This window comes from Salvelinus fontinalis, chromosome 30, assembly GCF_029448725.1.
Source record: "Salvelinus fontinalis isolate EN_2023a chromosome 30, ASM2944872v1, whole genome shotgun sequence".
In the NCBI taxonomy this organism is placed as follows: Eukaryota; Metazoa; Chordata; class Actinopteri; order Salmoniformes; family Salmonidae; genus Salvelinus; species Salvelinus fontinalis.
In genome coordinates, this window is record NC_074694.1 from 14,868,741 (window position 1) to 14,896,740 (window position 28,000).

The 28,000-nt window shown below is 40.0% G+C and overlaps 1 protein-coding gene across 3 annotated transcripts in view; it reads right to left on the reverse strand.

The window, feature by feature from the left end:
- LOC129828690 (CUB and sushi domain-containing protein 1-like) overlaps positions 1–26,517 on the reverse strand; it is a 466,738-nt gene extending 440,221 nt beyond the window's left edge. For 2 of the 3 annotated variants that reach the window (XM_055889828.1, XM_055889827.1), the window contains exon 1: positions 26,072–26,516. In XM_055889828.1, coding sequence (XP_055745803.1) covers positions 26,072–26,138 — 67 coding nt within the window. In that variant the 5' untranslated portion in view covers positions 26,139–26,516. Of the gene's footprint in view, positions 1–26,071 lie in introns of all 3 variants that reach the window. The other variant, XM_055889829.1, reaches the window with a different exon arrangement.
- Positions 26,518–28,000: the final 1,483 nt, after the last annotated feature.

The following is a 28,000-nucleotide window of genomic DNA, read 5'->3' on the forward strand; positions in this document are numbered from 1 at the left end:
TGTCGGTGATCAGGCCTACCACCGTTGTGTTGTCGGCAAACTTAATCCTTACGAAAATAGCTGTTTGATATTTCACCGTAACATTTTGGAATGTTCATTGAAATCGCTCAACTGAAATTGTTACTCTGGCAGTCAACAATCAAATCCTTCCTCTGTGAGGTTGGCAAAGCAACCACCCCCTTTTATATCTATCATCTAATAATCTCACCACGTATAATTGTATAATTGTTCTCTATGTGAATATGCTTTGCGCAGACATTTCATTCTCCGTCACTACTCATACAGTCCTTGTATGATATGAATGTTGTTTTACGAGTTGTGCCTGAAAGCGCTATTCATTCTGCTAAACAGTGGAGGTATTGCTTTCGTAAATTAAATGTAGAAACTTCCTTTGAAAGAGCATATACAGTACACTGTTCTTCTAACATCCACAAGGTATTGAAAATGGTCTATAATGCATGGAATTGTATAGGTTTTCGAAAAGTTAAGTATTGTAAATACAGTATATACAGTATAATTTAGATATCCATCAGAAGAGCATCTGGGATTTCACAACAGCAGGAGGAAGTTGAACATCATTAATCATTGGACAATTCCCAGATTTCCTTCTGACATTTATCTCTCTCGATTACAGAGCTGATCAGTGCAACTCAATTCAATTTGCGGGTTCCCTGCTAATAGTGCCTCATGTATCTCCTCATGAACGCATATTTCACAGTGGCTTTCTTCATGTAGCTACCCAAGCACGTTAAGTACCTGAGAAAGGTTACAGAGGTTACAAAGCAACAATTAGTCCGTTTTCAGTGTGAAACGCTCTGTATCAATGTGTCTGTCACCTGATCGCTCAGCATTTCACACAACATCAATCTCACTCTTCTGAGCTACTGTGATTTAATTAAATTAACAAAGTGGAGAATCAGACTTTATCAGACCTGGGTTCAAATGGTATTTCTTTTCTTTAAAATATGTTGATTGAGCCTACATGGAGTGCCAAATGGCAGTTTGAACTTGCCATGGTATAAGTATAGCTTTCGACATTATCTCCCTGAATAATCCCACATCAACACTGAGCTGAGGCTTCAGCAAACATTCCCTGAAACTCAAGGAGCAGATTAGTTGTGGGGAGACAAACATTCCCTGAAACTCAAGAGGAGCAGATTAGTTGTGGGGAGACAAACATTCCCTGAAACTCAAGAGGAACAGATTAGTTGTGGGGAGACAAACATTCCCTGAAACTCAAGAGGAACAGATTAGTTGTGGGGAGACAAACATTCCCTGAAACTCAAGAGGAGCAGATTAGTTGTGGGGAGACAAACATTCCCTGAAACTCAAGAGGAGCAGATTAGTTGTGGGGAGACAAACATTCCCTGAAACTCAAGAGGAGCAGATTAGTTGTGGGGAGACAAACATTCCCTGAAACTCAAGAGGAGCAGATTAGTTGTGGGGAGACAAACATTCCCTGAAACTCAAGAGGAGCAGATTAGTTGTGGGGAGACAAACATTCCCTGAAACTCAAGAGGAACAGATTAGTTGTGTGGAGACACACAGTCTCTGAAAGTAAAAGAGCAGAATAATGCGAGCTCATGTGGGGTGACAAGACTGCAAGGGAATGAGTGGGACCCTCCAACTCTTCTCAATGGCAGGAGTCTCATCAAGCAGTGTTATTGGAAAACAACCGTCTGAGAGACACCAAAGCAGTTCCGTTTACTCTAGTACCAGCAGTGCACACAGTGCAGACCGAATAAAAGAGGGAGCAGTGTAATGCAGCAGGAGACGTGGGAGAGGTGGCAGTCCAGCCAATTAAGTCAGGCTTATGTTCAGAGACAGTCAGGCGTTCAGCTGAAAAATCGCAGAAACCTCAGCGTTTTCTCCCACTGAATATGAGATGGGTGGCGGCGTGACACTGATCCCTCGCCGTGACAGGAGAGAGGATGTAGTCGGCGGTGAGCTATAGCACCAGAGTGATCTGTGGCACAACCTGTCAATCAGTGGAGCTGACTGAGAACCAGGTTACACAAGACCAAGTGACACGCATTGAACATGGTATTAGTTTGTTGGTTTATATAATTCAATAATTGCTCACGGTATGGAACAAAAATAATATTGACTAAGCTCCGGGGTGGCCAGGGGGGTTATGGGTTATTCTGAGCTGCTGAATTGTTGATCATTTCCATTCAAAGCATGCTTTAAATGACATTCCGAAGCAGTGCCACAAATGGCACGCTAAAAACATATTACTGCATCACTCAGGGTTGAGATGTGAAGTGTCCATGATGTTGTGAAAGTCTACTATAGACGTCCTATAACAAATGTATATGTAGCCCAACCACAACAGAAGCCTGTTATATAATCCTGCTATCAGTGTATCACAATGTTCTATACTGCCATTGATTCCTGAAGAAGACAGGTTGCCCATACTAAACTCCCATTTAGGAGGATCATTTTGAAGCTTTCCCCCTCTAAACCCAACAGATGTGTTAATCTTAATTGGAATGTGCTGTATTGTGCAAATTTGAATGACCAGGGCCCTCTCTGTCTTCTACAAAAGGGCAGATAGGAGTGTAAAAACAAGTCATTATTGCAAGCTTGGTTAGATGTTTTTTAAACAGTACCTCTTTGATCTTTATAGAAGAACCAAATCTGTAATTAACACCACGTTCCTCCACTCTCGCCTGAACACTTTATTGTCAAATGTGGATTAGACCCCAATTAACTTAATACCTCAGACAATTCACCTGAAAAGTCCGTTTGAATTTCATTGTATTTTTTATTCCATAGTATTAGTGAGACTAGACAATATGACTCCATATTAAATTTGAAGTGGTCCTTTATTGAGTGTAAATAAATAAAAGTACTATATAAAAACCTACATTTTCAACAAAAAGTAGCTGTAAACAGCAGGTATTACTTATTACTTACATTACTTGTGCAGGTAACACCCAAACCACTGGGCACACACTGGTTGAATCAACATTGTTTCCATGTCTTTTCAATTAAATTACGTTAAACCTACGTGGAATAGACATTGAATTGATGTCGGTGCCCAGTGGAAAGTGACACTTAAGAAAAATGGAATCCTATAAAAGAACATGACACTGCTTGGGGCTGTCAGGTGGGTCTTTAGGTTGCCATTACCAAGGGAATCAAATCATCTATTTCTACTAACCATTGACTTAACAGCAGGACTGATGAATTTAGATGTTTCCCATTACAATGTTCAGTAGACTGAAAGCCCCAGAAGAAAATGTACTTCATGGGAGATTGTGCTTTTTCTCTTGGTTTTCAGTCCAGAGGCAATGACAGCACTGAAAATAGTCACAAGCCCATTTGGAATATCATCAGAGTAAATCTACTCCATGGGAATTGAGACAAACTTCTTTCACAGCTTGTGATTTTTGATTGTCAAAGCAAATGCCCTCGCTGACATGTCTCATCACAGGAAAGGAATTTGAAAAAGGGGATGATTTCTTTGCAATTGAAAAGTAAGACAAGCAATTATGAAATTGCAATAAGCTTAGAAGGCGGTGGACAGTCCAGAATGATTGATTTACTGTAGGTCAGCTAAAAGGCCAAGGGGTGGAGAGTACTCCTAGGACAGTGGTCGCCAACCAGTCGGTCGCAATCGACTGGTCAATCTTCAAAGCCTTCCTAGTCGATCGCCAAATATTTCTGTTGAAAAGCCAACGAACGATAAAGGCTTGCAGTCCTTTTTTAAAATCGTGTTGAGCTGATGCACTTGATTCAAAAGTCCTGCGCACCAGGTAACCAAAGTGTTCCCATGAGACAAACGCCGCCTACCCGGCAGACTGGGAAAATCTGTGACTAAATCGAGTGCACCTACTGCGCTGCCCAATCGGATAGATAGAATGTTACATTCAAGCAAGCATAGGCAGAAGTTAAACAGATCTATAACAAAAGAGAACAGACCAATTCTAATGTAAAATCACTGTCATTGAATAATCTACCTCTCTTGGATGAAAGGGTTGGATCTTAAACAGGTTTGCATTCAAAGTGGTTACAAGACTGATTTAGATATTACTATCGCCAATTTCAGTCAGCGGTTAAGTAATATTGTCAAGTTATTTGCCTCAAATCTATTCTTGGAAATATTTAATTAATTACATTTTTAGTGCATGGTAAATTATTAAAGAAAATCTATACTCTATTAATCATGTTCACGTTGTATTATTATTTTCTATCAGTACGAAGAGACATAACAAATGTGGATGGCTTAGTTGGTAGAACACAGCATTGTAGGTTTGATTCCCAGGGCCACACATACAAAATATATGACTGCATGACTAAGTCACTTTGGATAAAAGTGTCTGCTAAATGGCATATATTATTACTATTATTATTATATATTTAAATGTGCTGTTGTGGGACAGTATATCAGAAATATCAAAACAAAAGCTTTTAAAGTACTACAAACAAATCACATGTTGACCAAAGCTGAATTTCTCCTTCAAAATAGAAATGTCAAACAAAACATGGCTGTCTGCTCGACATCTATCTTGAATCTTGTTTCTTTTTGTCCAAATACTCTCTCAGCTTGGTACCATTGTATAGAGAGTATGGTGCATTTGGCGAAGACAAGAAAGCAACACAATCATCCTGTCCCTTTTCTCTCAAGCTCACAACCTTTGATAGAGAGCTCTATATTGATTAAAATGTCCAAGATAGCCATATTAAGCTCCAGGGCCTTTACCACCACTCAGTTTGAGTTGTCTGTGTGTTAATAAATGTTTCAAATTCCCTTCCCTGTTGACAACAGCACACTTTGAGTGGGGGTCGTGTGTTTCTCTTCCCTGTTGAAAACAGCACACTTTGAGAGGGGGTCATGTGTTTCTCTTCCCTGTTGACAACAGCACACTTTGAGTGGGGGTCATGTGTTTCTCTTCCCTGTTGAAAACAGCACACTTTGAGTGGGGGTCGTGTGTTTCTCTTCCCTGTTGAAAACAGCACACTTTGAGAGGGGGTCATGTGTTTCTCTTCCCTGTTGACAACAGCACACTTTGAGTGGGGGTCATGTGTTTCTCTTCCCTGTTGAAAACAGCACACTTTGAGTGGGGGTCATGTGTTTCTCTTCCCTGTTGAAAACAGCACACTTTGAGTGGGGGTCGTGTGTTTCTCTTCCCTGTTGAAAACAGCACACTTTGAGAGGGGGTCATGTGTTTCTCTTCCCTGTTGACAACAGCACATTTTGAGTGGGGGTCATGTGTTTCTCTTCCCTGTTGAAAACAGCACACTTTGAGTGGGGGTCGTGTGTTTCTCTTCCCTGTTGAAAACAGCACATTTTGAGTGGGGGTCGTGTGTTTCTCTTCCCTGTTGAAAACAGCACACTTTGAGAGGGGGTCGTGTGTTTCTCTTCCCTGTTGAAAACAGCACATTTTGAGTGGGGGTCATGTGTTTCTCTTCCCTGTTGACAACAGCACACTTTGAGAGGGGGTCATGGGTTTCTTTTCCTTCTTGAAAACAGCACACTTTGAGTGGGGGTCATGTGGTTCCCTCTCCTTCATGCCTACTTGAACCTGATTGTTTTTTTAATCAATTTTTTACAAAATGAAAGTGCTGGCATTCAAATTGATAGATTTACCCTCTAAGACAGTTATTACATGGAGATACCCTAAGGAACAATGTGCTAGTAATTGCAATGTTGCAAACATGAGGATGGGCTGTTGTACATAATTTACCTTAATAGTTATTATTCATAATAGTCATTCGAAACAATTTAAAATTCCTGTTAGAATGTGTCCTCAGACGACATGATTAGTACAGATGTAGGATCTTAATTTTATCACTCTTTTGTTGCTGAGAAATTTCCTGCACAGCAGAAAATGCAAACTTGTAGTGTATCCGAGTTTTAAAAAGGCTTCTAAAATGTGCAATTTCCACCTTCGAAATTCAGACTTGATTTGCCCTAGCGAAAAATGTATCAACCCATACAAAAATGGCCATTAATTATAATCCACATAATAATTCATATTTCCTGTTGCTGCGGGATTATTTTCCTGCTGTAGCAAACTGGCTCAAAGATAGTACATCTGTATACTTGCCCTTCCCTACACAGCCCTCATTCTGTTGATGTGGCCTCTAATCAACAGTTAATAGAAACCATATCCCTTTGTTTACAGGAATATACTGTAGACGATGAAATGTGAAGCATTCAGGTATGCTTCTATGGCTTATGGCACTATTCGCGTGCTTTCAATTTTCAACCTCATTCAGGTCAGGTTATTAAAATGATTGTGATCGCCTCTGGGGAATTGGATTAGGTGCACCTCCTCCACCACCTACTGTCCTCCACTACTACTGTATTCAGACCTCGCTACACTACACACACACACACACATACTCACAATGCACAATCCAGAACCACATAGATATCAGCCTTCTCACTCGACATAATGGTATTAATCATTTCAAGGAGATTAGCTGAACAGCCCACTGTAGCGTACTGTCTCTCTTCCTATTGCAAGAGGGCCCTTTCCCTCTCCATCTCCCTTCTGGAAGAGTTGTGGAGACATTTCATATTTGCCTTTTGAGAGCCATTCACCTATCCACACACATCTCGAAAATCATAGCTGAAAGGCCAAAGGAAACACTCACCAAGCAGAATTATTCCTCATTGTAGTGTGGTATCCAGACAGACAGGAAGTAGTTCATCTCCTGTAAATTGCGGTGATAGGAGTCCAATTAAGTATGAAACAAGGCTGTCAGAAGCTGCTTGGTGTACAACAGCCCACGAGTAAACACAGCATTGCCTGAGTCTACACAAGTTGATGTCCGTATCTGGGAACTGACTACTGCCATTAATAAAAGGCATGATGCTTGCATACACAACTATCTCTCCAATGTGGGAATAATGAACAACCTTTGGCAGTGAGATCACTGCATGGGTAGCAAATCAACCGCTAAGGTAATCTCCTCCTTTGGCCTTGAGGCCATGAAACAGACAGATGTTAAACCTTTTACCACAAAATGTTCTAATTCAATCACTGTGCATTGAAAAATTCAAACAGCACAAAATGTAAACAATCCTTGCCTGCATTCTAAACAGTTGAGATTTCAAACTAATATTTTATGGATAGGTATGGCTTTGTTTGTATTTAAGTGCTCTGGGCTTTTGCGCCTGTAACGCTTACAATTCAGCAAACACAACCTGAGATCAATCATTTTACAGATAAAAAGGTGTGAACAGGAACATGAGATGTGTGTGTAACGAGACTTTATATGTAAATCTCCTGTTTACACCACTGAATGACTTACACAAATTCATACATTAGGATTCAGCTCCAAGTGATTTATACTTGGTGTTATTTTTATTGATTCATATACAGTAACACACATTGCCCTTCAGGGTCTCAGTCAGGATTATGTAAATGTACTTGATTCATAAGGGAAGGTGTTTCATAACACTCCAATGTTTATCAGAGGAAATAGAGGGAGCCCTTAGTTTGCCATGTCAGTTCCCAAGGTGGAATGATTCTGCGTGGCTGTATCATATTGGTATCTCTATTTACTTTCTACACAAACTCTGCATGTACAAATAGACCCGGGGGCTGGAACTGGCTACGCTGAGTAAAGCGGCTCCAAGGTACTTCCATACTACTCCGTATTGTACATCTACGTTAAAAAGAACGGCTGGTAATGTGACTTTTTCTCTCCTGATCCCAACCTTTTTTCCACACCAAGCAATGAGGTATTGAACTCAGAGGGTCATCCTGCAGTTGCACTACTTATGGAACTTTTTTAAATAAAACCGTGTTTGCTCTAAAGTCTCCATTTAACGCATCAAAAACATACACTCAAGGCCTAAAAACAGAATGTATTCAATAAGCAGTAGGTATATTTCACAACAGTTTTACATCAAAAACATTTATCAATGACCTGACTCTTGGCATCCAATGGCGTTGTTACAAATGTCAGCCAATCTTTTGGCCAACCCTCTCTCCAGCCATTTGTAATAAACCAGCTCACGCTTTGTATTTAATGCCGTGACGATTTACATGCAGCTGTGAATTTAATTTAGAAATTGCCAGTGTTAAACCATAAATTCTGCCCTGACAGCTCATTAGATTGTGGTGAACACAGTCCCTGGCTGGGTCGGCTGCCCGGGGCTCTTATGCGGCTCCACAGTAGAGTGCTGTGTACTGTGAAACAAGAGTGCCAAAGGTTCACAGGCGCCATACTACTCATTCGGACTATGTCATTATATTCTCTACTTCCAGTAACGGAGCAGAAAACCACAGCAGAAATCTGTCAATAATAAACTTTATATGAAGGGGATTTCTTGAACTTCTTGCCCAATTACTATGGACTGCATCCATGGAAGTTGTATCAGGGACAGACAAATCTCAGTCATACAGACTTGGTGTCAAAGTTAGTCAGACATTAATCAAACATTCGCGTAGACAAGATCCCATAATGCCCTGCCAGCCATATTGGTACCTCCTGGGCAACGGCCTGGGTCATTCTTGAATTTCGGTGGCATTTAGTCATTGTATTCTTTGAAAAATGAACTTAATTTTTCTAGATTTCTATTTAAATTATTTTTTTGTAAATATTCCCATTCTAAATCAATTAATATGGTAGCTTAACAACTTTACATTTTTTTTACCATTATGATAACATTGTGTCACCAGTATGAGAGAGAACACCAATGATGGTAACACCAATGAGACATTTTTGGTAAAAAATTAGGATTTTCTGAAATGGAGGCCACAAATGCTGAAAGCTAATACCCTGACTACGCCGCTCGCGTCAGGTGTGCGAGCGTTGCAAAATAAATTTAGAAATCTATGTTATTCAATTATTGCACCCACACTGCTCGCGCGCATCAACTAGCGTCTGCGATGCCAAGGGCTAAAATTGAAGTAATTTCTATTTCTGACGCAGATCGCGCTGCAAGTCCTGCCTCTCCCATCTCCTCATTGGTTTATAGAAGCAGGTACCCTGCGTGCCATCTCCTCATTGGTTATACCCACGTGGGTGATTGAAAGATGAACTGTGTTGCCGGTCGTCGTAGTAATACTATAAAGTTTAGATGCCAATCCCAATAAGTTCAAGGATGAAAAAGCCTGGAAGGAGGAGAGAAGACTAGAAACGCTTCGGTTGACCGTTTTATGTGTGGATTAATTGTCGGAGTAGAGGACCTTATGCATTTCAGGTAAAATAACTAAATGTTTATATCCCAGGACAAATTAGCTAGCAACAGCAAGCTAGCTAAATAGGACAAATTAGCTAGCAAGTGCAAGTTAACTGCAAGCTAAATTGCCATAAATGTTTAATGCTTTTTGACCTGTCCCCAAATTAATGTAATTGGTTCATTGTTTGTTTTGATATTTTAACCTGCGTGTCGTGATCGCGTTTGGTGTAGGGGGACAAAATAAATATATGCACGATGGCGCACTTGCTTAGCCGGTTTGGGTTCCGTGTAAGGTCATCAACCCTTTAAAAATCAACCACTAAAGTGATATGATTAATCATTTTCCTCAAACTGTTATTTCCCTTCATTTCAATTAAGTAACATGAAGTGACAATTTGTATTTACACCAAATTATCAATGGAATCCTCAAATGTATGACATACTAAAAGGGTGTGATTAACTAATCATTTTCTTTCAAATGTAATATGTGTAACTGTCATTTTAAAGTGTTTTTCATGTTTGCAAAGGCAAGGGATGCAAATGCCACCCCAATTTAAGAACAACCCACCTATACTGTGCAAACTAACAATCCACCTAATTTTATGAATTTCAAACCAAGTATTAACAAAAAGTACTGCCTGCTGTCACATTATGATTAGCTGCTGCCAGATTAGCTAAGTAGCTAAGAAAAATGTTGCAGGACTTTTTGGGAACAACAATGAAGATATCTCCTGTTTCCAAAGTTGTAGCATAATTCATTCGTACAGGACCAACTAAAGCTGTGGCTTTGGCAGCAGCAACATGCATTATTGCTGCTTATCCTATATAAATATTAACCATTCAAGGTAGTAAATGAAGGACATTTTTCTACACCATAAAGCCAATTAAACAGAACCCCTGTATAAAATAGAACAATTCAGGAAGTATTTTGTGGAATGAAAGGGAGCCGGTGACAGATACAACCTGTAGAAAACACATAAACCAGGCTTAGCCAGGATTTGTCCTGTCACTCCTCTTGATGCCACTCCTTGGCCCTCAGGATTATTACATGTAGGGGATTCTCTGCCCTTTCATATCTTTTCTGTGTGGATCAATTCAAGTTTATACAGGAATACTGTACATTCAACATTGTCTCTGTCACCACCAAAGCACCTCTGACGCATGTCTACATGTGTGGTTACACAAGCATCCAACAAGGAGATCATGACCATCTCCCTGATCAACCTGCAGTTGCTACAGTACATCCATTGTTCGACTTATAAATTAATGATGTACCCATTGATTCTTGAAGAATATAACTTATAAATGCCTAATGAGCTAAGTTCAACTGTCGCACCCCATCAGAACTCAAAATGTAAGCTTGGTTTACTCCAATGTTTGTCAACAAAGTAAATGTAAATAAACACTACAAAATAAACACCTCAAAACATGGTTAAACTATAATTTTGATTTCATGGATGGTCCGTCCTTGCATCAATAACTCTGTCTATGAATTTGAACGTGGTTAGATTTCTTAAGCCCTATCCCTCAGCTTTTTACCAAAACAGAGGCAGGGATGCACTGCTATTCTTTCAACTGCTGATTGCTGCTTTATTAGTGCTTGAGACTGACTGAATAAAGCTAACTTCAACGTTAGACAATTGTAGAGGCATAATGTAGGTACAAAAATATACATTTAAATTATATGACCCTGAAAGCAACGCAAGCTGCTATGATTCACAACTTAGATAGATTCAGAAGGAGAAATAGTGTTGTGCAAATCACCATAAGTTTCCAACATATGCATATAGAATTGTCCTCAACAAATATCCATAACATTTCATTACAAAATAAATCTGTCAAATAAATAAAATGTCAAATCAGAGGAGGAACATGACTTTGATGGGAATCCAATCCATACCAGTTGCACCTTTTACTCACAAGCTGGCTTGAAACAAGACATCCGGGCTCACTCTTGGAATAATGATGCTCAAATACGAGAAAAACATTCATTTAAACACTTTAAGTGAATACCCTGGAGACAAACCACCTCCTGACTGTTGATAGATCTCGGTGCATCACAGTAGGTGGTCTGCAAATCTTTCCACATCTGACGTAGCCTTTATGCTCCATGACTTCTTAGCTAAAGCTAATGTAAATTGTTGCTTTTATGAGACAAATGACAACAAAATGATACAAGTAGTAATCAGAAAAAGTGCTTGGTTATTTTTTGCATGGAATAAAGTCACAAAAAGTGTGGAATATGTCTGGACCAAATGTACTGTGACTGACACAAAAATTGGCATAGGATCTATTCTGGTCACTGGTGAACATTAGAACCAGATCTAAAGGACAGTTTTATTTTTTTATTTTGTTTTCATATCAAAAATATCCTACCAATATCAAACAGAAGTATTGAGACGTATCCAATAGCCTGGTGTCTCAAACCAGGCTCAGGTTCTTAGTCATTGAAGTGTGGCCATAGTTGGATTGTTCCAATGATGGATGTGGGCCAGATTGAGGTGGATTTTCTTTTAGCATTTCTAACTGCAAACATGCCAATAGGTGGGTGTCCTTATCCACGTGTTTACTGTGAGAAATAGACAACAGAAAATCTAACGAAATCTGGGCATTCATCACTGTTTCAATACATTCCAGTTCCAGGATAGTACTCTCATTGGGTAAGAGTAAAGCTTTCTGAACTGGCCCCAGGAAATGGGCTAACTTTTTCCTCTTTTAACCTCTTACCTCTTAGTGGGCTAAATCAGGGTCACACAGGGTTTCTTGGTAGTCTTAAACAAATCTACTTTGAAACAAAAGTAAACACCTCACACACATGGTTATGGTCTTAAAAAAAGAAGACAACTGTACCATGTCAGATATAGAGTTGAAATGTATTACATTTTAAGTTTGCGTCCCAATTTTACACTTAATATACATCACAGAAGACTGAAATTTAACAAAACCGTTTGATATAGAAACACCAGATTTTTTGTGGATTATTTAAAATAAAGTTGATTAATTATGAAATTATAAACATTCCACCTATGAGGCCACTAGGTCATTTGACGGTATAAAAGGGGTCAATGTAGGCATCAAACAGTCACATCTCACAGCTCACATTAGTACTACAGGTAGGTTTGTATTGAACATTTTCAGGAGCAAAGGCAGGAAATAGGGAGGTAGAAATCTGAATAATGTAGTGATGGCATCTCTGGAGAAGCCAATCAGAACACCTTCCAGTTTAACTGCTATTGCCACTGTTTCTCAGATTACCTGTTACCTCAGCACACTGAAAGGAACTTCACTTCACACTAGTCGACCAAACGACTAGATGTGGTATTTCTTAAGTACTTACACAAGAAAGCATGTTCATGGAGTACAATATTTTAAGAGGGTAGTAGAATATTTGAAACACTCCCTAAAAAGTTGAGGAGAAAGTTGCAATAGTCCAGTAAAATCCTAGCCTTGCAAGCTGCTGATCCTGTGAGCTTACATGAATGTTCGCTGCGGCGAACATTCATGTAAGCTCGCAAGATCAGCGGCTTGCGAGGCTAGTAAAATCCACCTTCAAAAGGTAAATGTCAAATACCAAGCAGCTGGCAACTCCTATTTTTGGCAATATTTCTGCCCTTTAGAGAATTTTGATTAGGTTGCTGGCATTTTCTTGAAGTGTTACGTAAGCCTCTCCTGAAGCTTTTCTTTTTGCGATTCTCATACCCTCAGATCTCTGGCTCCAATTACTGTCAATACATCTGTGCTGCCTGCATGGACAACATAGCACTAACAATGCCTGTTCTATTCTATTGTGAAACACTGCAGTTGTCCTCAGTTCTCTACTTAAGGTGTCAAAGAATTGTCCAGAAGCACCACAATTTTTATCACGTGTGATGACTCTTACTCTTTGATACTTAGCAGATTTTGGAGAGAGAGAGAGAGATTGACAGTTGACAACCAAGTGTTGCAGTTGATCTATGCTCTTTCATATAGAGACAATGATCTAAAGTTGCATTCACAGCTAATTCAATTATCCATTTCTATTTGCGTACACAGGTAAGCCCAACACATAGTACAATGCTGATGGCTGAAATTGCAATTAAGGGATGCAGCAGGAGTAAACACATTGATGTAAATGTACAGTATCCAGAGCACCATTCAGGGCCTCATCTGTTGCTTCTCACATCTCTCTAGTTCAGTCTTAAAGTGAGAACTTCTTGATGAGACTGATTAAGATTTAGTCACCAGAATGTTGTGTGGGTGTGATGTCAGATTATGATTCTGTCACTGACTACGTATTGCAGAACAGCTAAAGCTGTTAAGTGCATGAGTTTTTAATGGACTCTAAATTTAGCTCAATTACTTTCTCCATTCAAATCAGATGTCTTCAACGTTCTCTTCCCATTTTACCAAATAAATGATTTCAGGACGCTGAGCTATTTTCTGCAGTGCAATCAGAATGGGTGAGATGATCACATTTTCAGTTAAAAACTACAATTTCATGCATATGTGTTATGCTGTATTTTTGGAAAGGCCCGCAACTTGTGAGGAGGAGGATCTCTACATATGTTGCTTATTAAATGTTTGATGTTTAGTGCTGATATTAGCCAATATGCTACTGAAAGTGACCAACTTTGATTTTCCTGACTACTCACTAATGCAGTTGCTCATATCCATGACATTACTGAGAAAACCGCTATTCTGCAACAACAAAAAATACTCTAATGTGTCTAATCTGATTCTAAGTGTTCCAGACAGGTTGTAAAATTGAATCAACTGTTCAAAGCACAAGATATTAGCTAGTACTGTGTAATAGCTATTAATAGCTATCAGAAATGAGTATGGATTCATCACACTTGTTTCTCAACCTCATTTCCTTTCTCAAATTCTGACGTCACGCAAGAAGTACTTGCACACTGCCTAAATAGGAAACGCAGACTTCTCATATCCGACAAGTTAGGAGGACTCTAAAGGAGAGGTCAGGAGAACCTCTTCATATCTGACTAGTTAGGAGGACTCTAAAGGAGAGGTCAGGAGAACCTCTTCATATCTGACTAGTTAGGAGGACTCTAAAGGAGAGGTCAGGAGAACCTCTTCATATCTGACTAGTTAGGAGGACTCTAAAAGAGAGGTCAGGAGAACCTCTTCATATCTGACTAGTTAGGAGGACTCTAAAGGAGAGGTCAGGAGAACCTCTTCATATCTGACTAGTTAGGAGGACTCTAAAGGAGAGGTCAGGAGAACCTCTTCATATCTGACTAGTTAGGAGGACTCTAAAGGAGAGGTCAGGAGAACCTCTTCATATCTGACTAGTTAGGAGGACTCTAAAGGAGAGGTCAGGAGAACCTCTTCATATCTGACTAGTTAGGAGGACTCTAAAGGCTAAAGAACTAGAATACAGTTTGTCTTTTTCCTAAATATACTGTAGGCCTACATCTATATTTACTCCGGAGTTTAATGTTTTATTTTCAATGTACGTATAGTGTACGTATATTCTGTATGTTGACTATGTTGACTTTGTGTCTGTATTCTGTCTGTACATTAAGTCAGATTCCGGGTATGTTTAAATATACTTGGCAAATAAAGGTATTCTGATACATCACATTTCTCTGAATTTTGGAGTAGGCCCTACTTTGAACTGATTTATACATGAAGTATTACCCTGAACAGCTGTGTGGACACACCAGAAAGGTCACATGAGAATTCACTGTTCTTGTGCTTAGTATGCACCCTGAGCCTCACCGCCCTGGGTTAACCATACATTGAATCTCAAAATAAACCAAAGGAGAAATAAAGCAAGTGAAATATCATCACAATATTCTTACAGAACTATGGCATCTACCGCAACCAATGAGACTTCCCGTCAAGTACTCATAAACTTTTGAACATGTCCATAGTTATAAATGGTTCATGGTAGTTATAAATAGCCTGAGTGACACCCATAAAATGTATTGAGTAGGCCTAGCCTGCATCTTCCTGTCAGGAATGGTTTTGCATCTATCCACAGTAAACATTCTCTCTTGAAAAAAAGGGGTCCAAAAGGGTTCTTCAGCTGTCCCCTAGGAGAACCCTTTATGGTTCCAAGTAGAACGATTTTTGGTTCTAGGTAGAACCCTCTGTAGAAAGGGTTCTACATGGAACCCAATAGGGTTCTACGTGGGGAACAAATGATTCTACCTGAAACCAAAAAGGGTTCTTCAAAAGGGTTCTCCTATGGGAACAGCCAAAATAAACTTTCTTTCTAAGAGTGTATTGCTAAAACTGTCTCTTAACTCACCAGAAGACAACAACCACTACATTTTCCCAGTCCTATGTTCATTTCCATGTGGCAATGTTGATACTTTTGAATGCTGACCATTTTTAGAATGTATGATGACTACATCGTCATGCATATTACCTGTATTCCTTAAGTGTGTTAGCGAAGTCTTGGAGCCTTGACGTTAAAGCACCTCAATTTCAACCAATGAGACGACTTTGACCATGGGACATTTCACAATTCCCAGTGGTTATTTCAGAAACCACAATCCATTTAAAGCCTATAAAATATGAATGCTATATGAATGCAATAGTAGCATTCCTCCACCACACATCCACTGCAAAGCACTTCACTCATATGGCAATGTAAAGTACACTACACAATGGAGTGAATGATTGACAGTCATTTTAAATGCCTCAAATTTCTCCTCTGAACCATTCCAATTATCATATACCGTACATCCCGAATGGTAGGAAACCACTTCAAAATGCCAATATCATCCCTAAACTGTGCCAAACAGCCACTTAATTAAAATGCATATTTTCTGAATTCCAAACCATGTAGACTTTTTTTCTATTCTGCCCCTGGTCTCCATAACCTGTACAGAAATACCACATCATTTCACATGTGGAAAACCACATGATTTCGCATGAAATTTCACATGAAATCATGTGAAAATGTGTTTTTGGAACACTTCACATGTGATCACGTTTTCACATACTGTATGTAGTTTCATGTTATCACATGTTGCTTTACAGGTTGTCACGTTATCACATTAACTTCACATAAGATCACGTGATCACAATAAAAGTTTTTTAGAACATTTCACGTGTTCATTTCACGATATCTGCTGACTCTGGACGCTTTTAAATGCAAATGGCCTTATTGGTTATACATGTATGAGAGGGGTCTTTTAAATGCATTATATTATTAAGTGGGCCTCCAACCTAATGCCCAACCAAGGGAAATAACTAGACAGGGAACTATTTTTGAAGTCACAAAACTCTCCATTACTTTGTATAGGAGATGGGGTGGCTGTCACAAACTCCAAATAAAAGATTCTGCTGTCACAGAGCCAGCTGTCTGCTAAATAATGTATGTTTTTGGCTCTCAACTTTGCATCCATCTGTCTAATCAATGTTTTTCAATGGAAAGTGTATAACTATAAATAGGATTCTATTTGAGTGATTACACAATTTAGAGTCTAAAATGGTGTGGAAAGCTATGCTTCTTGACTCTTCTAAGAATTGTAGATGTTTCTATTCATTCAAATGTTTTTCTTTGTAGAACAGTGTATGTGTTCTATGTGTATCTTCCAAAATCACTGACAAAACTCAAAGCATTTAGTATACGTGGAAAAAAGCACCAGCAATAAACTACATGTATAGCCTTCTTTGTTTTATACTAAGTTTGGTTAAGTCTGTCTTGAAGAGTGCTTTAGTAGAATAAGTACAAATACAAAATAGCAAGAAGTAAAGATTTAATGGACGTTCATGAGTGTTAATGCTGATGTGAGCTAAATTAAACTGATACACAAGCTGCATGGCAGACATGTCAGCATGAAGCCAAACAGTTAAGAGCGTTGGGTCAGTAACCGAAAGGTTTGAATTCCAGAGCCCTTGAACAAGGCACTTAAAGCTGCAATATTTTACTTTCTGGGTGACCTGACCAAATTCATAGAAATGTGTGTTATAGATCTTTCATTCTCATTGAAAGCAAGTCTAAGAAGCAGTAGATATGTTGTATGTGCTCTATTTCTATGCTTCCCATTCTAAAGTTTTGTTTTTGCATCTTTTGTACACCAGCTTCCAACAGCTGAAAATACAATATTTTTTGTTATTGAAAATTTATTTCAGAGGTTTAGATGGTACAATGATTCTGAACACAATACTTGGTTGTTTTGTCACAAACTGAAATTAAGCGAACCATTAGAATTTCAGAAACCAGGAAATTACAGACCGTATGTCACTCTGGATAAAGAAAAAATGTACAGTACCAGTCAAAAGTTTGGACACGCCTACTCATTCAAGGGTTTTAATTTATTTCTACAATTTTCTACATTGTAGAATAATAGTGAAGACATCAAAACTATGAAATAATAGATATGGAATCATGTAATAAGCAAAAAAGTGTTAAACAAATCAAAATGTATTTTATATTTTACATTCTTCAAAGTTGCCACCCTTTGCCTAGATGACAGCTTTGCACTCTCTTGGCATTCTCTCAACCAGCTTCACCTGGAATGCTTTTCCAACAGTCTTGAAGGATATGCTGATCACTTGTTGGATTCTTTTCATTACTCTGCGGTCCAAATCATCCCAAACCATCGAAATTGGGTTGTAGTCGGGTGATTGTGGAGGCCAGGTCATCTGATGCAACAATCCATCACTCCCCTTGTTGGTCAAATAGCCCTTACACCGCCTGTAGGTGTGTTTTGGGTCATAGTCCTGTTGAAAAATAAATGATAGTCCCACTAAGCGCAAACTAGATGGGATGGCGTATCGCTGCAGAATGCTGTGGTAGCCATGCTGGTTAAGTGTGCCTTGAATTCTAAATAAATCACTGACAGTGTCACCAGCAAAGCACCATCACACCTCCTCCTCCATGCTTCACAGTGTGAACCACACATGCAGAGATCATCCGTTCACCTACTCTGCATCTCACAAAGACACGGCGGTTGGAACCAAAATTCTCAGAGGATAGATTTAAACTGGTCTAATGTCCATTGCTCGTGTTTCTTGGCCCAAGCTAGTCTCTTCTTATTATTGGTGTCCTTTAGTAGTGGTTTCTTTGCAGCAATTCAACCGTGAAGGCCTGATTCACACAGTCTCCTCTGAACAGTTGATGTTGAGATGTGTCTGTTACTTGAACTCTGTGAAGCAATTATTTGGGCTGTAATTTCTGAGGCTTGTAACTCTAATGAACTTATCCTCTGTAGCAGAGGTAACTCTGGGTCTTCCTTCCTGTGGCGGTCCTCATGAGAGCCAGTTTCATCATAACGCTTAATGGTTTTTGTGACTGCACTTGAAGAAACTTTCAAAATTCTTGAAAAGTTCTGGGTTGACTGACCTTCATGTCTTAAAGTGATGATGGACTGTCGTTTCTCTTTGCATATTTTAGCTGTTCTTGGTCTTTTACCAAATAGGGTTATATTCTGTATACCACCCCTAACTTGTCACAACACAACTATCGGCTCAAACGCATTAAGGAAAAAAATGTCACAAATTAACTTTTAGCAAGGCACACCTGTTAATTTGAAATGCATTCCAGTTGACTACCTCATGAAGCGTGTTGAGAGAATGCCAAGAGTGTGCAAAGCTGTCATCAAGGCAAAGTGTGGCTACTCGGAAGAATCTAAAATCTAAAATATATTGTATTATTTCAAAGTTTTGATGTCTTCAATATTATTCTACGATGTAGAAAATAGTACAAATAAAGAAAAACCCTTGAATGAGTAGGTGTGTCCAAACTTTTGACTGGGACTGTATATTGAAAAAAATATAAACGCAACATGCAACAATTTCAACAATTTTACTGAGTTACAGTTTAAATAAGGAAATCAGACAATTTAAATAAATTCATTAGGCTCTATTTTATGGATTTCACATGACTGGGCAGAGGCACAGCAATGGGTGGGCCTGGGAGGGCATAGGCCCACCCACTTGGGAGCCAGGCCCATCCACTGGGGTACCAGGCCCAGCCAATCAGAATGAGTTTTTCCCCACAAAAGGGATTTATCCACAAGTTTTGTTGGCAAATTAAGTTACCACACTGCTTGTGTTACAGCCTCAATGTAAATAGGTTTTTACAGTAATTTCACCTTTTTAATACAAGGTCGTTGCACATATATTGGCAAATAATTGCAACAAATTGATTTTTGTAGCCCTCTAAAGCTGTTGCCTACACATCTCTGCCCCCATCATAGGGTCTCCATCTGTGCATTGTAGGCAAACAGTTGAGTCTAGAATTTCAGTGACTCAAGGAGCTTACTTTCTATCATATGGAGAAGTTAATAAACACACATTTGTTTACCATAGACATATTCATGGTATTGCAATGATATAGGTCGGAAATGTGTATGATGCGTTTTCCTCAAATAATCTGTAACATCCTGCCTGATAAAACAAGATGAATTAGTCCTTGTCCGTCCAAAGTCCCCACATGCCTTTCAACAAGGCATAGCAGCAGTCATTGTCATTATCTCTGATGGCACAGCTGTGACAAAACTAATGGTTCTTTCACAAGCCTGGGAACCATTGAAAATGCCTGCAGCATCGCTAATTCCCCTGGAAACCGTGTCACTCCTCCCCAAAATATTATGGGAGTCGAAAAACCAGTGTTTGACGTATGGTTCATGCACACTAGGCCCTCTGTGCAGAAAGTAGAAGCTTCATATGCGTATCAGTCTGGATAAATGAGTACCAACGCTGTAATGAAGGTGAAAGAATGAAAAATCTAAAATGGCGACTGCCTTGCCGGCGACTCCTAAACTCGTCCTTTAACAGCATCCCGGGGCTAAGGATGCTAGCCTACTGTAAGAGGAGGCCATCACAGTCTTACTGAACCCAAATTAAATATTTAACCTTTGTCATTGTGCCATTTCAAACTAGATTATTATGATGAGTATAAACAAACCATTTGGGCTAAGTCCTCTATTTCTATGGAAATGCCAGCTGCACTACATCAAATAACCAACATGGAGAGATGATGAATACAAAGTACCAAATCTTCCCTTTACTATGACGATTGCTGCATCAAAAAAATATATTTGTCAGGAAGTTAGCATGTGAGGGGTGAGTTCAGACAAATTAATTAAATATAGAAGAATTGGAGTGATAATGAGATCATTTGATCAAGTATTGTGAGAGTCGGTCAAAGTTCTCATTATGAACAGATATGGGTCTTTTTATGAATAATGGGGCCAATGTGTGAGAGAAATAAAAGTGAATACATGCAAACTGGCCCATAATTCCACCTATGCAACAACATAGGACTATACATCCTTTAAGCAGGGTTCATACAGACATTGATAAGTCAAGTTCAGGACTTCAGAGACTTCTTAAAGGACTTAATTGTAATTTAAGGACCTCAATTTTATACAATTATAAAATGTAAATAATCGTACATATAGAGCCTAATATAGACCCTTCCACCACACACAAACACACCTTGCATGTTTATTTGTTTGGCATTGCCAGTGCATTGATATTCAAATGAATATTACATTCTACAATATGTAACAATAATGTGGACATGGTGACTAAATAGATTGGATGGACGCAGATTTTTCTGTACCCTATGTGGCTGACGCAGGCACACATAATAAAGCCAGGAATAGCAGCAGCATTAATCTCACTATTTGAATCTCACCATCACTGTTTTTATAATGAGAAAGTGAGCAAAAACCATGTTCCTTTTTTAATGGAAGGATTTGTATGGAAAGCCAAGTTGAAGCCAGCATTAGATGTTGTCATCCTAATAATAACCACACGTGGATTTACTGCAACAGAGTAGCGCAACACCCTTCAATTGAATCAGAGAGAAACAAACGAAAACGTGTAAACATCTCACAAAAACGGATAAAAAATTAAATCACAGATAATTATAAGTGAGCAGGAGAACGGTCTGCAGCTTTTAAAAAAATTGAAAAGTCCCAGAGCAGAAGACATCTATATCGGTCCGCTAATACAGGACTAGTAAAGTCCCAGCGCTGAAGACATCTATATCGGTCTGCTAATACAGGACAGTCACGTTCGTCATACGAAGGAGACCAAAGCGCAGCGTGTGATGTGAATACATCTTCTTTAATGATGACGAAGAACAATAAACAAACTAATACAAAATAACAAAACGAACGTGAAGCTAAATATAACGAGTGCAGACATGCAACATCACATAGACAATAACCCACAAACCAAACTGGAAAATGGCAACCTAAATAGGATCCCCAATCAGAGACAACGATAAACAGCTGCCTCTGATTGGGAACCAATCCAGGCCACCATAGACCTACGTATGCCTAGACTACACACACAACCTAGACATACAAAACCCTAGACCAGACAAAAACACACATACCACCCTTGTCACATTCTGACCTAACCAAAATAATAAAGAAAACAAAGGGTTTTGTATGTCTAGGTTGTGTGTGTAGTCTAGGCATATGTAGGTCTATGGTGGCCTGGATTGGTTCCCAATCAGAGGCAGCTGTTTATCGTTGTCGTTTTATCGTCCTGACAGACGGGCGGCTCCGGCAGCTCCGGACAGACGAGCGGCTCCGGCAGCTCCGGACAGACGGGCGGCTCCGGCAACTCCGGACAGACGGGCGGCTCCGGCAACTCCGGACAGACGGGCGGCTCCGGCAACTCCGGACAGACGGGCGGCTCCGGCAGCTCCGGACAGACGGGCGGCTCCGGCAGCTCCGGACAGACAGGCGGCTCCGGCAGCTCAGGACAGACGGGCGGCTCCGGCAGCTCAGGACAGACGGGCGGCTCCAGCAGCTCAGGACAGACGGGAGAACCTGGAGGAAGGAGACGGAGAGACAGCCTGGTGCGTGGGGCTGCCACAGGACCCACCAGGCTGGGGAGACCTACAGGAGGCCTGGTGCGTGAAGGAGGCACCGGATGGACCGGGCTGTGGGGGAGCACTGGAGCTCTGGTGCGCAGCATTGGCACCACTCCTCCAGGCTGGATGACCACTTTAGCCCAGACCCTCCAGAGTGCAGGCACAGGTTGAACCGGGCTGTGGGGGAGCACTGGAGATCTGGTGCATACTACTCGCACCTCTCCCTTAGGCTCAATGCCCACATTCACCCGGCACGGGCGGAGCGCAGGCATAGGACGCACTGCACCCTCCCAGCGCCCCGGAGACACAGCACGCAGAGCCGGTGCAGGATACCCTGGGCCGAAACGGCGTACCGGAGACCAGACACGCTGAGCCGGCACAACACGCCCTGGCTGGATGCCCACTCTCGCATGGCACTTGCGCGTACTGGCGCGTACTGGCGACACTGTGCACTTGACCGCAGAACACGGTGCCTGACCAGTACAACGCTGCTTTCGGTAAGCACGAGGAGTGGGCTCAGGTCTAAAATCTGACTCCGCCACACTCCCCCGTGTGCCTCCCCCCCCAAAAAATTGGGGCTGCCTCTCGTGCCTGTCGCGCTGCCGTGCTACCGCCTCATATCGCCGCCGCTCAGCTTTCACTGCCTCCAGTTCTTCCTTGGGACGGCGATATTCCCCAGCCTGTGCCCAGGTTCCCTTGCCTTCCAGTATCTCCTCCCAAGTCCAGGAGTCCAGAATCCTCTGCTCCTGGTTACCACGCTGCTTGGTCCTTTTTTGGTGGGTGATTCTGTCACGTTCATCATATGAAGGAGACCAAAGTGCAGCGTGTGATGTGAATACATCTTCTTTAATGATAACGAAGAACAATAAACAAACTAATACAAAATAACAAAACGAACGTGAAGCTAATTTTAACGAGTGCAGACATGCAACATCACATAGACAATAACCCACAAACCAAACTGGAAAATTTCAGCCTAAATAGGATCCCCAATCAGAGACAACAATAAACAGCTGCCTCTGATTGGGAACCAATCCAGGCCACCATAGACCTACGTATGCCTAGACTACACACACAACCTAGACATACAAAACCCTAGACCAGACAAAAACACACATACCACCCTTGTCACACCCTGACCTAACCAAAATAATAAAGAAAACAAAGATAACTAAGGTCAGGGCGTGACATCTATGTCGGTCCGCTAATACAGGACTAGTAAAGTGAACTACTTTTGTGGATTCTTCAAAAAGTTTGTTTCGGGGGGGGAGGGGCTGCGGCATCCTCAGCACCCCTACTTCCCACGGCTAAGCCCTTGTATTGTTTAAAATTGCAGGTCTAACATGAAAAACAAAATGTATGTTTCATGTTATTTCATTACCAGATGTTGTGAATAAGCCCACTAGGCAATGTAATTTGTTGTCATTTTATCCAGAATAATGAATAGGAATAGCTTTGGGTGTGGTGCAAAAGTCTTTCCTACACAATTGAACACAGTAGCCTTGGTGTTAATCCAAGGTACAAAAACATCCTATGGAAACATGAACTCATTACCTTGATGTTTTTTTCTGTTAAATCTAACGAGACCCTGCTGTAAATCACATAGAAAACAACAGATGATCAACATCAATGATTAGATCCAACGTGGATCCAGGCACAACCACAACCGTGGATTCCAGCACTTGGACTGTTGTTGTGTCGCATGCACTATCACAACAGCTGTTCGTCACTTATTTGGAAAATTCCTTCCTGGATCAGATGATGAAGTGTGAAGATATCACAGCGTAACTAATCAGCTGGACACCAAATGTGCATCCAACAATTATTGTGCATAATTATTGAAGAACCACATTAATGACAGTATCGATTTAGGTTTTAAGTATCAAGATAAGGTGACTCCTTCGGGTAGAAGCATTAGATTTTGCAATGGCCTATATTTTGGGGGATTTGTGTGCCTATGAAAACTGTTTCCATCCCATAACATAAGGAGACACGAAATGTTACGTAGTTACACTGCATTTCTGAAATCTCTTTACAAAAAACTGTCAGACAGCAAGATCCAGGATTATTACAGGGTTAAAATTCTATGTCTAATTTAACTGATTAATGTATGATAAAATGGCAATTTACACTGCCATAAATGAAAGGACAGAAAAGTAATGGTTTATGTCACACAATTTTGGACAAATCCGTCAAGACACCAACCATGAGAAAGTGTTAAACGTTGGTTTTAAATCAAATCGTGAATTTAATATACTGTAGCTATGTTGCCCTTATATCTTAATGTAATGACATACAGAAAATTGGCTGATTATTATCGATGACTTATCAACAGCTGTAACATGTTGTCCAGTGTAGGAAATCCTCACTGGTACCCTGGTTTATAGAAAGACCTAGAATCCAAATGCATCAGAACAAGCATGTGATCTTGCCTAATATGGCTGCAGGAGTGGGTGGGTGGGTGGGAGTGGTGATGACACTGCACTTCACTATCAATTGTAAGACAAAATATGAATTGAAGGTAGAAGTCAGGGGTTCACTCTATGTCAGGTGGCAGGCCTATGACCTGTAAGCGTGCCGTGGATGTTGTGTTTAGAGATTCAGACACTCCTCAATTTAGAAACATGTAGCCCGCATGTGCAATTCCAGGGTGATTCCATGGCCTTACTACGTGAGACTAACATTGAGAGAATGTACAAGGTCTGTGGTTAGGCTGCTACAAAACAATTGTCACTCAGACAGCAATAAAAACAGTCATATAGTCATATGCTGCTGAGGTTGCTATGTTACCTGGTGTTATGGTAAAAGTCTAGTTTTGATGACACAAGTGAAACAATGTTGAATCACCAATATTCAGATGTTATTGTACAACAACCTATGCAGTGAACCTCCCTTGTCAACATGTGTTCCAGAGGTTTATTTCACGGATAAACGTTTGGATGTTAGGGTAGATTGTAGCATCCCAAATAGCCTACCAATTTGAAACTGAGGCATGTCATTATCATCACTGCCAATAGTCAGAGCAAGATCGGAATTCACATCTGGTTCAGAAATGCGTAGCAGCCAGCTAGCTCTGACTACAGATGCTTCTAATATATTCACTATTCAACTATGGCCCCTGAACTGGTTATCCCCTTCTATTACATTCAGGTGATTTAAACTGTCATTTTAAGAGGTATTATTGAGAGAAAGTCAATGATGATGGCCTATTTGCCATGTCATCTATGTGTTTTCATTACTAGCAATATATTCTTAACCATTACAAATATTCATGAATTGCCCATCACTGTACCTCTGTGGTTTACCATTAAAGATACAGTATTCCAACTAAATTACACAAAATCTATAGATATGATCAAAAAATAACTCATAGGAACCAAAATAGTCTCAAATAAGAAGTACACACAATTCAAATAGGCCTACATTATTATTCCAATAAATGGCAATGAAACGTATATGAGAATAAGAAAACCACTGCAATATTACAGGGGGAATTATTTGCACAAGTGTATTGCAATGATTTACAATCCATGGTGAAGAAACAATAAATAACAGGCTGATAACGAATCATGAATAATTAGGCTAGAGGAATATTAATGGTAATGAAAATGATAGCCTAATCATGAAACCTCTGAAACCTCTGTGGAGGCCAAGGTGACACAAGAGTATGCCACCATCATTGTTTCTTTCACTCAAATGTGGCTTTTTAAAACACTTAAAACCATTGGGGGACACAGACACCGCCTGGGCTAAATAAAATGTAAAACCTATAAAGGCGCTATTGATGAGCCACTTGTGCAACGGCATGCCAGTCTCGCTCAGAAAAGCAGGAATGAGACCGACCGTCAGGTTTCAGTCATAAGCTTACATAAAAACTGAAATTAAGCCTAAATTGTAATTTAACCATGGACTACCATCAAAATACACAATAAACCACAATTATTAATCAGGCGTTAAGTCACCGTAATTGTGAAACGTTTTGCTTCTGGATAAATTGCCCACATGCAAGTTTTTCTCAAACTATTAAACGTCAGATTATCATTGACGTTTTCGTTAAACACATCGAACAAGATTTATGACAGAGTCACATCTATAGAGAGCAAACTCCACATATATGAGTAACTTACCGTTAGCTGCGGTAATCAGACCTGCAAAAATAAGCAGGGCATGCTTAAATTTCCCCATCGCAGTCATGTTCGTTGTTATTCCACGCAGCCACCGGTTTCTTGGGTTTTGTTCAACAATCACAAAAATGCATAGAGATCCAGCTTTGGCAAGAAGATGTGACGCCTATGGTGCAGGGATTCGCCTATATTAGCTCTCATATCATCAAGAACGGCTACTGCAGAGATACGAGATTGTAGAGATGAGACCCAAATAGGTTTCCTGGATGCAAGTATAAAGACAGAATGCGTAGGCAACTAGGAGATTGCAAGAGAGGAACGAATAGAGGGTGCCTGTATCCAACGGAAGGAGTTGGACTCAACCATCATATATGATGCAGGGGAATTGTAAATCAATCTGAGTGCCTTCACGGCAACTTTGAGACTGGTAGCCTACCATTCTGAAGAAACACAGGTGCAAATGCATACAACCCAGTGAAACGCATGTTAGCGCCGTAATATCGACTAGTCACTAGACCAAGTGGCGACACCGTGACCAACAAAAATGACATGTTTTTATATTGATATTTTGTACGTTTCTGCTTTACACGAACCCTAAGAATAAAACAAAATTCACTAGATCACACGTGTAAATTGATACACCCGTTACATATCCGATCAAATTCATATGCAAAGGATTGTTGTGTGTAGCCTAGGTGTTGATGGTTTAACGTTTGCCCAGTATGTAAGCAGTGTAAACATCGCTGCTTTATGGACAGTTAATGTAACACTACATAATATCATCACTCTCTCACTATCACCAATGTTATGCTCCCTCCATTTGGTTAGGTAACCTACTAAAACGTACATAGACATCATTATATTTCATTAATGCACTTCTGTTTCAGAAGGTGTGGATGACTGAAGCTGGGATTCCCTTCAAGGCGGATGTTTACTTGGATCTATTCGATTATAAAGTACTCTAGTCAATTTTTTTTTACTAGGTTAGCCTACACTACCCGGATTGCTGTAATGGGAGCAAAAAGGTGGCATTTTCCTGGATAGGTAACCAATGGAAGAAAACTTATCCAATTTCAAATTATCAAATAGGCTAGATCACAATTTGTGTTTGGCTTTTCACGTGGTCATTACTACATAAAAGATCACTGCCAAAATGAAAAGTATTATGGTTAGTCCAGCTATTTTCTATTAACTGCGTCAAGTACATTGGACAGCGACAGAGTAAACTAAAACGTGTAACTGCTGCCATCTAGTGAAAATGAGTCAATTTTTTGGAATGAGCCAAAGTCCACCATATATTTACATTTACAAACAATTAATCAAGGGTCTATGTAAACAAGAGTTCTGCTGAGATTTAGATTTGTTTATTTTTATTATCCGTACAATTAAAATGTAATTCAACACACATTAGCAACCAGGTAGACCAATTGTCTATTCTGAATGTGGCACTGAAAGCACTGAATTAGATATCAATATGGGTGTGGACATACACATATGATTTTCTGTTGCCCTAGATTAATTTGAATAACAAACTTCACTGAGCTGAACATTATAACTGATTAACAGTGACATTGATATTTCTGTATAGTCTGCAAGGTCTAAGTATGCCATCATGCATATTTCATTGAAGGATTCATGTATTGGCTGTTCAGTGAACCACGCTTGAGTGATGAGTTGAATAGCCTATGCTTTAGTTCAGTGGACTAAGACAGTCTAATAGCCTGTGCTTTAGTTCAGTGGACTAACAGTCTAATACCCTGTGCTTTAGTTCAGTGGACTAATACAGTCTAATAGTCTATGCCTTAGTTCAGTGGACTAACACAGTCTAATACCCTGTGCTTTAGTTCAGTGGACTAACACAGTCTAATAGTCTATGCTTTAGTTCAGTGTAGTAGCACAGTCTAATAGCCTGTGCTTTAGTTCAGTGGACTA